At 39.3% G+C, this 10,617-nt stretch overlaps 1 protein-coding gene across 1 annotated transcript; it reads left to right on the plus strand.

Annotated features, from left to right (window-relative positions):
* Positions 1-3,800: 3,800 nt before the first annotated feature.
* Positions 3,801-7,280, plus strand: LOC108761740 (uncharacterized). Its single transcript, XM_018508452.1, has 3 exons — positions 3,801-4,707; positions 4,788-5,861; positions 5,938-7,280. The coding sequence occupies exons 1-3, from the start codon at positions 3,801-3,803 to the stop codon at positions 7,278-7,280; spliced, it is 3,324 nt and encodes a 1,107-aa protein (XP_018363954.1).
* The last annotated feature ends 3,337 nt before the right edge of the window (positions 7,281-10,617 follow it).

Below are 10,617 nucleotides of genomic sequence, written 5' to 3' on the forward strand. Positions count from 1 at the left end.
ATCAATTTAATAACTTTACACATAGCGATAGATTCTACCTATCTAATGAACATCTCAGCAAAACTCACGTACAAACTCATAAAATCAATACTACCGATAATCTGCCAGTTCACTTCAAACATTATCGTTTTCCACACGTTCATCGCCATGAAATAACGCGTCAAGTACAAGATTTACTATCTAAAGAAATAGTAATTTCTTCTGATTCGTCTTATAATTCGCCAATATGGATTGTACCAAAAAAAACCTGACTCATCAGGCAATAAAAGGTGGCGCATGGTTGTTGACTATCGGAAGTTAAACGAAAAAACCATAGGAGACGCGTACCCTCTGCCTAATATTTGTGACATTCTCGACCAACTCGGGGGCGCCAAATATTTTTCCGTGTTTGACTTAGCAAGCGGATTCCATCAAATCCCCATGGATCCCGCAGACGCACAAAAAACGGTTTTTTCTACACAGCATGGACACTACCAATTTTCACGCATGCCATTCGGTCTGAAAAATGCACCGGCAACATTTCAAAGAATGATGAACCAGGCATTAACGGGCTTACAGGGCACAGAAATGTTTGTTTATATGGACGATATCGTCATATACGCGAGCTTGTTAAGAGGACACGAAATAAAAATAAATAAATTAATGCAATGGTTAAGAACAAGTAATTTAAAATTTCAACCGGATAAGTGCGAGTTTCTTCGTCACGAGGTCGTTTACCTTGAACATAATCGGCGAAAACGGTGTTCACCCGGATCCACAAAAAATCTCGACAGTAAAAAACTTCCCGACACCTAAAACACTGAAAAACGTGCGCCAATTCCTAGGACTCGCCGGATATTACCGACGCTTTATCTCGAATTTTTCTCAGATAGCTCGACCACTATCAAACCTGCTAAAAAAGAACGTAAAATTTAAATGGAATCAAGAAACACAACTAGCTTTCGATACATTACGCGACTTACTTTGTAAAAAGCCTATACTAAAATATCCAAATTTCAATAAAGAATTTATACTTACCATTGACGCTTCCGACTATGCCATAGGAGGAGTACTGAGCCAGGGGAACGTAGGCCAGGACCTCCCTATAAGTTACGCGTCACGAGTACTAAATCCAGCAGAAACAATTTATTCAACGATAGAAAAAGAGCTTTTAGTTATCGTGTATTGCACGAATCACTTTCGACCGTACCTATATGAGTACAATTTCACGTTAGTCACTGATCATCAGCCTTTAACTTGGTTACATCACGTTAAAGACCCAACGTCGCGACTTATGAGATGGCGTTTAAAACTCGAGGAATATAGCTATAAAATAATATATAAAAAAGGCACTTGCAATAATAATGCAGACGCCCTTTCTAGAAATCTTTTCTAGTAATCCTTCTAAAAAAAAAATGCTCAATTTTAGTTATTCAAAAGAAACGGCGCCGAAAGTCAGACCCCACTTTCAATATCGAAGAATTCCCCGAATTAGATAGCGAACAAATCCTTGAATAAATTTTTAGTATCGCAGGCATATTGGTTTTATATATATGACTTAAGAGTAAAGGCCTGCACACAATACATGAAATATTAGGAATAAGACTCAATATTAAGATTTCAGCTTATCAGATACCAGATACCAGAATACATGGTTTCTGATAAATTGAAATTTTATTATTTATTTTTATTCCTATAATAATACTTCCTCCATTGTACGTAGGGTCTAAGGATGAAATCACACGGTGCGCAAAAGAAAATGTCACAAAAGCAACCAATCAGCTTTATTCTGCGTTATTCCGAATAGCGCTAATTGGTTGTTTCAATGGGCGCATTCAGCGGACTCAACAGTTGAGTGCGAATGCCATCCCTTAGGAAAAAACTCTTAAAATTTGAGTGTTTACACTTTAATAAATACTGAAAAAATACACTCAAGGTAACACTCAATTAACGATTATTTTGGACGCTCAACCTGAGTATAACTCTCAACTTGAGTGTTATTGATGACTAGAATGTTGAGTGTTAATCTCAACTTGATAGCTAACTTTAGTGTCAGGGTGAAATCACACGGTGCGGAAAATGATTGCGGAACAAAGAATGCGTCATTCAGCGGACTTAACAGTTGAGTGAGCACTCGCTGTTATTGGTATATTCTTCTAGATCTAAAATTCTGACTGGATGAGCTAAAAGAATACACTAATAACAGCGAGCATGGCACTCGCACTCAACTGTTGAGTCCGCAGAATGCGCCCATTGAAACAAACAATTAGCGCTATTCGGAATAACGCAGAATAAAGCTGATTGGTTGCTTTTGTGACATATTTTCTTTTCCGCACCGTGTGATTTCACCCTTAGACCCTACGTACAATGGAGGAAATATTATTATTGGAATAGAAATAAATATAAAAATTTCAAAACAAATAAAAACAAATAAAAATTTTAAAACAAATTAAAATTTCAGAACAAATTTTAAATTGTAAAAGCCATTATTTTTAAGTACTCAAATATTTGCGGGCATCTACATTCAATATTTTGGCATTTATCTTAATCATGGAAATTAAAACTCAAATAACTGTTAAGTTTATATACTCAATTTTTAAGACACTCAAAGGTTTAGGGTTTACGCTCATTTATTGCGTGTCATAACCAAGTGTTGAGGGTAACCTTTATATGTTTAGTGTGTAAACTCAAACTTGAGTATGAACGTTGTGAACGTTCAATCTTTGAGTGTTGTTCGCGATGATGAGCTGCGGTCGGTAATAATAATGAGCTATGATCGGTAAAGGCCCGTCTACAATACACGGAGTAAGAAGTAAGAGTAAGAAATTGACCAATCACAGTTGATTATTCTTCTCACATTCGACTGTGATTGGTCAATTTCTTACTCTTACTTCTTACTCCGTGTATTGTAGACGACGCCTTATGATGGAAGCAAGAATATAGGCGGCGCAAGGCGAGAGTGCGTCGTCGTCAATGTATAATAAAAAATGGTCTTGGCAGCACGCAATAAATTTCATTAAGAAACATTGACCAACAACGTGAGGCTCGAATTCTAAAAAGAGCGAGGAACAGCAAATACGAAAAAGTGCGGATCCAGTACGCACACGCAACGGACGGCAATACTCGAGAAATATATTCAGCATGGAACATTCGAGAAAAGTCAGGTTAGTGAGTCGTTTAACTTCCTTTCATTCCTTTTAGCATTGTCACAATGACTAGGCAACTAGCTCAATTAAAGCAAAAACGAGCCCGAATAAAGAGGCAAATCACGCGAATACAGCACTTTTTTGACGAAAATGACACAGTCTCCGTATCAGAAGCACAGGTTAGATTAAAAAGGTTGGAAGAAGCCTTTTCTCGATTCGAAATCATGCAAAACGAAATTGATGAGATAAAGGAAATTGAAGACGAGGAAGGAGAAGATGCAGAAAGCGAAATGGAAAGAAAACAATTTGAAGAAAGATACTACAAAGCAGCAGCAACGGCACAAGGTATTATTGACAATCATCAACATTCACAGGTAGAGTTACAGCAGAATCCTGTACGGAACAACAATGGAACTCATAGGGAAGAGCGACATAGGCCGAAACTGTCTGTGATCAAGTTACCAGAATTCAGTGGCGAATATACGAAATGGATGTTTTTCAAAGATAGTTTCGAAACGATCATCCATCAAGATGCAGGGCTTACACCGATGCAAACCATCAATATTTAATAGGCGTGCTTCAAGGAGAAGCTCGTAGTGTAATACAAGGTTTAAAATCTCTAATGAAAATTATGAGAATGCATGGACACTCTTGAAGGAGACATATGATAACAAAATGATGATAATCCAGACACAATTAGATGAACTACTAACGTTTCCAGTTATCACAAAGGATAACAAAGCAGAATCAATTCGACAATTTATTTGGTATATCCAGACACATGTATCGTCGCTCAAGGTACTTGCACAGCCGGTTAATTACTGGGAAACAATCATAATTCATTTAGCGAAGAAAAAACTCGATTTCATTGAGCAACGTGATTGGCAAGATACGGTCAAGGATAAAACACCAGAAGACATGCCGACATTGACAGAATTTCTCAAATTTCTCAATGATCGGTGCCATATAATTAGGGTACTTGAGCAGGGAAAGACAAAGGTGAGTAATGGAAAACAGCAACAGAAGATTGAAACAAAGAAGGAGAAAGGAGAGAAAAGGGTCACTCTGTCGACTATAAGGGTGAATTGCAGATATTGTAACGACGATCATCCAACCTATAAATGCGAAGAACTTTTAAAGCTTTCGGCACCTGAAGGGACGAAAAGTGTAATCGAAAAGAGGTTATGTATTAATTGTTTCGCACCAGGGCATTTCGGACGGGACTGTAGAGGTTCTTCATGCAGGAAATGTGACAGGAAGCATAATACGCTTCTCCATATAGAAAAGGAGGAGCCCACAACTCAAGGGAATTCAAAGAATAATTCAATCGTAACGCATGTTCGGGCGGAAGATGACAAGACAATCAAAGAAGAAGATTCCGTGGCGATGAATATTTACTGCGCACATAATAAAGCAGCGAGAGTCATGTTATCAATAGCACAGGTATACGTACGTGACTCCGACGGTAATCAACAAGCATGCCGTGCACTGTTGGATCCAGGTTCGCAACTAAATCTAATCACCACAAGTCTGCACAAAAAACTGAAGCTGCCTTGTACAAGAGATGAGCGGCACATTAATGGTATCAATCAGATAAAAACGAGTGCAAATAAGATAACTCGCATACAACTTGAATCGAAATACAACAATTACTCAACCGAGATGGAATGTCTGGTACTTCCAAGGATCACAGAACAGTTGCCACAAACGAAGATAGATATAGCAAAAATCTAGTTCCAAGAGATGCTCAGTTAGCAGACCCCGCGTATAACATTCCAGGCCCTATTGAAATTTTAATAGGAGCAGGTGTATACTGGAAGATACTAATAGGCGCACCGAAGAATCACCGCGAAAATCAGCCCTCGTTGCAGAACACGCAACTCGGATTGATAATCGGAGGAGAAATAAACGAAAATGTCTCAGATACGAAGCCTTCTTGCAATTTAATTACAAATAAGGATTTACATGATCAACTCGAAAGGTTCTGGATACAAGAAACAGTGCCTGAAAAACAATTGCAATCTAAAGAAGAAATAGATTGCGAAAGGTATTTTTCTAATACAGTCAAGCAAGATCAAAGCGGCCGATTCATCGTACGTTTGCCCATGCGGCAAGATGTCGTGTTGGGAGAGTCTAAGCAGAAAACACTTGAAAGGTTCAAGTCGCTGGAAAGAAGACTGGATAAAAACACGAAACTAAAGAACGACTACACTTCATTTATGCAAGACTATTTGAATAAGGGTCACATGTCATATTTCGCAGACTACGGGGAATCTCAGCCCTTAGACGTCTATTTTATCCCTCATCAGCCAGTAATACGTCCGGATAGTATGACAACGAAATTAAGAGTTGTTTTTGATGCGTCAGCCAAGACTACGCTCAATACGTCGCTAAATGACAAACTCATGCCAGGTCCTAATCTTCAACAGGATTTACAAGGAATCGTGATCAGATTCAGAGTACGCCAGTTTGTTTTAACGGCGGACATAACAATGATGTTTCGTCAGATTTTAATTGATTCTCAAGACAGCCGGTTCCAACTCATACTATGGAGGTCTGATCGAGACCAGCAAATACAGAATTTTCAGTTGAATACGGTCACCTATGGGACAGCATGTGCTCCGTTTCTGGCCATGCGGCGCTTGAGGGAATTAGCCAAGATTTACTGTCACGAGCTCCCGAGAGCAGCGAAAGCAGTATTAGAAGATTCATACATGGATGACTTCCTGACAGGAGGTCCTACATTGGAATACGTAATCGAGTTACAAAGAGAAATGTCAGAATTGCTTATGCGCGGGCAATTTCCGCTAAGAAAATGGAGATCAAATGAGATCAATCCTAGCAGTACAGCACTTAAAGGAAAACAGTCCATCAGACGATCTGCTTATTATTGATAAAGAAGAAGCCCTCAAAACTTTGGGACTCCATTGGAACGCGGTTTCCGATGAGTTGCAGTACAAGCCAGACATATCTAAAATTGACTCATGCACGAAAAGAAATGTGCTCTCCAAGATAGCGCAGATCTACGATCCACTCGGTTTGGTGGGACCGATACTTATCACTGGTAAGCTCATTATGCAACAGATATGGAAACAGGAAATCAATTGGGATCAGGAACTCCCACCCGAATTTAAGGTTGCGTGGAAAAATTACTATGAATCCCTGTTAAGTCTTAACAAGCTCAAAATACCCAGGAATATTAATCCAATTAACTGCGAGAGTAAGGTGGATTTATACGGCTTCGGGGATGTCTCGGAACGCGCGTTTGGTGCTTGTATATACTCGGTTAGTACGGATAACCAAGGTAACATTCAGTCGCACTTAATCTGTGCCAAGTCCAAAGTGGCACCACTTAAGACTATATCTCTACCACGCCTGGAGTTGGAAGCAGCGCTACTTCTTTCTCAACTATACAGCAATGTCAAGACGGCTTGCCAAGGCAAGATAGGTAAAGTGCGACTATGGAGCGATAGTACAATTACCCTGGGATGGATTCAAAGGCAACCTTGCGATCTCAAGACGTTTGTCGCCAACAGGGTGACAAGGATTCAAAATCTCACAGAAGAAGCTTTATGGCGGCATGTAACATCTGAAGAAAACCCCGCTGACCTGCTTTCAAGAGGGGTGACAGTAGAAAATTTACAGGGAAGCGACCTTTGGTGGCATGGTCCACATTGGTTAAGGAACTCAAATCCGCAACCAACAGAGAGCCTTGAACCGGACGAAGAGTTACCGGAGTTAAAGGCTACATCTGTGGCTTTAACTATGACAGCGGAATCGGAAATATTGATGAGATATTCATCTTACAGTAAACTATGCAGAATAATAGCGTATTGTCATCGGTACCGACGAAACCGAAGAAACAAAAAGAAAATAGGTCTTCTAGAAAAGGAAGAACTTGAAAATGCAGAGAAGACTATTGTCCGGTTAGTACAAAGTAAAGTCTTCGCAGAAGAGCTACGATGTCTCCGTAACAAAGGGATGCTACCCCGCAAAAGTAAGTTGATCCCGTTGGCTCCCTTCTTAGACGAAGAAGGTTTGATTCGCGTAGGAGGCAGACTTAGACATGCCGAAATCGCTCAATGTAAGAAGCACCCCATTGTGATGCCAGCTAAGCATCACGTAACAACGCTTGATAATGAGGAAGCGACATGAACAACTCCTTCATTGCCCGCCAGAGCAGCTATTACACGACATACGCCAGCGATTCTGGCCTATCAGTGGCCAAAGAGAAGCTCGCAAAATTGTAAAGCGATGCTTCAAGTGCTTTCGCTTCAATCCTACCACTCCTGAAGTGAGGATGGGAGACATTCCAGCAGAGAGAATCAGAGGTTTTTCACGTCCTTTTACAATAACAGGCGTAGACTATGCAGGTCCTTTCCAGGTGCGAGAAAGCAGGCGCTGAGGAAAAATTCATGTAAGCAAGGGATACGTAGCTATTTTTACTTGCTTTGTGTGTGTGTGTGTGTGTGTGTGCCACGAAAGCTGTGCATCTGGAGATGGTGACGGATCTCACTACTGAAGCCTTCCTAACCGCGTTACAACTTTTTACTGCAAGAAGAGGTCTCTGTGCGCAGATACACTCCGATAACGGGACAAATTTTGTGGGAGCGGCACGAGAGCTCAAGGAGCCTTATGAATTCTTGATGAAGCAAGGAACTAAAATTGAGACGAATTTAGCTGAACAGCGGATTCAATGGAAGTTTATCCCCTCTCGCTCGCCCCATTTTGGCGGTTTGTGGGAAGCGGCGGTTAAATTGTCCAAACGGCACCTTCTTACTGTGACATAAGGACAGACTTTGACGTATGAAGAGTACAGTACACTACTTGCGACAATAGAGGCAGTTCTCAACTCGAGGCCTCTAACTCCTATATCCAGTGATCCTTCAGACCTTATGACTCTTACCCCTTCCCATTTCCTAGTGGGCGACTCACTGTTGCAACCTGTACAAGCTGATTTTCTTGAGGTTTCAGACCATCGTCTCTCACGATGGCAATATATCCAAAAGCTAGGACAGCTTTTTTGGAAACGGTGATATTCCGAATACCTACTGGAATTACAAAAGCGTAATAAATGGACCACAACCGGAGTAAGGATACAGCTGAATGATCTGGTTTTACTACGGGAGGATCATCTGCCCCCACTCCAGTGGGCTCGAGGAAGAATAATTGAGCTACATCCCGGGGCGGACGGTGAAGTACGAGTGGTTATCGTCAGGATTCAATACGGGAGCTTCAAACGTTCCATAAAGAAGCTGGCTCTTTTACCCATGGAGGGATTTCCGGATTGTGAATGAAACGAAGGCTATTAATGCCACCGACTGTATTCCCCTATTTATTATTAAGTCTCTTATCAGTGTATTTAAGTTGATTTACTTAAGTTACTAGTCTTAATGTTCTATAAGTAATAATTATTCGTTAACTAGCATGAATTATTAATTTGTTTAGTTAATAGATAAGGGCAGTTCAATTATTAATTTGTTTAGTTAATAGATAAGAGCAGGCATTGATACACATATTGATTAATATCTATTAATAAGGGCAGTTCGCTTGTCAATTTTGTTCTGAAGGATTAAGTTTCCTAGCTAATTCTAAGGTATATGCAAGCGAACATATTTGTTGAAAGATATCCTTTCAAGGAGGCCGGGATGTTCGCGATGATGAGCTGCGGTCGGTAATAATAATGAGCTATGATCGGTAATGATGGAAGCAAGAATATAAGCGGCGCAAGGCGAGAGTGTGTCGTCGTCAATGTATAATAAAAAATGGTCTTGGCAGCACGCAATAAATTTCATTAAGAAACAAGTGTATATACTCAATGTTTGAGTGTAAACACTCAAAATTTAAGTGTAAACACACAAATTTCAGAGTAAACTCCCAAAATTTAGGGTTTACACTCAAATTTGAGTATAAACACTAAAATTGTCAGTTTTTTCCGTAAGGGTACTGTGTCTCTTTTGATAAAAGTGACTCTTAATAAAAGTGAGTCTTTTTTCACCTATTATCCGTATTTCGATTACGGATTTGTTAATGAAGAGTGAGTGGCTTCTTCCCAGAGAACACACATGTCTGAAAGATATTTTGACGTAAATTTGTTAGCACGGATATTATAGTATTCTACAACTACACGATTACGTGAAGATACGGAAACGTGTTGACAAGAGGAAGAATACGAAGCAGTAATTCGAATTACCTGATAAATCGGTATATGAATGATATCATACTCAATATACATTTTCAATAACAACAATCTATTATCTGTCATAATTATGTATTAAATATGATATCATTCACCGATTTATTAGGTAATTCCAACTTCTGTTTCGTATACTTCTTGTTTTCTATTCCTCTTGTCAACGCGTTTCCGTAACAGCAATTCTTATTTTTATCTTTTAGATAAATGTCTGAAGCAAGTCTTAAGGATAAGTTTGTAAAACGTCATAAAGGACAATCCCTTATGAAAAAAACTGAAAATTTCAGTGTTTATACTCAAATTTGAGTGTAAATCCCAAATTTTGGGAGTTTACTCTGAAATTTGTGTGTTTACACTTAAAAATTTTGAGTGTTTACACTCAAACATTGATTATATACACTCCAAGATTTAGCGTTTACAACGTTCACACTCAAGTTTGAGTTTAAACACTGAGTTTACACACTAAATATCTAAAGGTTACCCTCAACACTTGAGTATGACACGCAATAAATAAGCGTAAACCCTAAACCTTTGAGTGTCTTCAAAATTGAGTATATAAACTTAACAGTTATTTGAGTTTTAATTTCCACGATTAAGATAAATCCCAAAATATTGAATGTAGATGACCGCAAATATTTGCGTACTTAAAAATAATGGCGTTTACAATTTAATATTTATTCTATTTAGGTAAAAACATATACTAAATCGTTTTTATTGGAAATTAATATTTTTTACATTAATTGTATATATATATTGTTACGTCCGGCCCTTCTTCGAAACATAATTCTGTGTTATTTTCACGAATATTTTTGTATTATATAATCTTTTTATTTTGCGTCAAATTAATTTCGTTCTTGCGTTATCTACCTAATCTTTCATTAAAATCACAAAATTCGTAGCAGAAATCTTACCCAGCGGCACGCTATTCAGTCGTGCCGATGACGCGTGGCCCGCGTACGCGAGAGCCAATCAGAGCACGCGAAGGGCGCGTGTCTTGTGTTATTCCGTTGTGACGAACTGTTAAGTCGAATAATTCCGTGTGGAGTAAAGAGTTAATTTCCGTATGGTATGATCGTTATGTTATTGCCATCCTACGCGTACTCCTATTAGAGAAAACTAGCCTGCTCTGAACGTTTCAGCGGCTACAATCCTATGAAATGAGAATAAGTTATCGCGCGCCAATCACAGCTCGCGGTGCGCGCGTCTCGCGTCGTGCCGGCCCACAGTGGGCGGAAAGGCTCCTTTTGTGGACAAAATTCGACCGACGCTCTAATTCTTAACCGATTTTAAAGTTTTTTT

Source organism: Trachymyrmex cornetzi, unplaced genomic scaffold (genome assembly GCF_001594075.2).
Source record: "Trachymyrmex cornetzi isolate Tcor2-1 unplaced genomic scaffold, Tcor1.1 scaffold261, whole genome shotgun sequence".
Taxonomy (NCBI): Eukaryota; Metazoa; Arthropoda; class Insecta; order Hymenoptera; family Formicidae; genus Trachymyrmex; species Trachymyrmex cornetzi.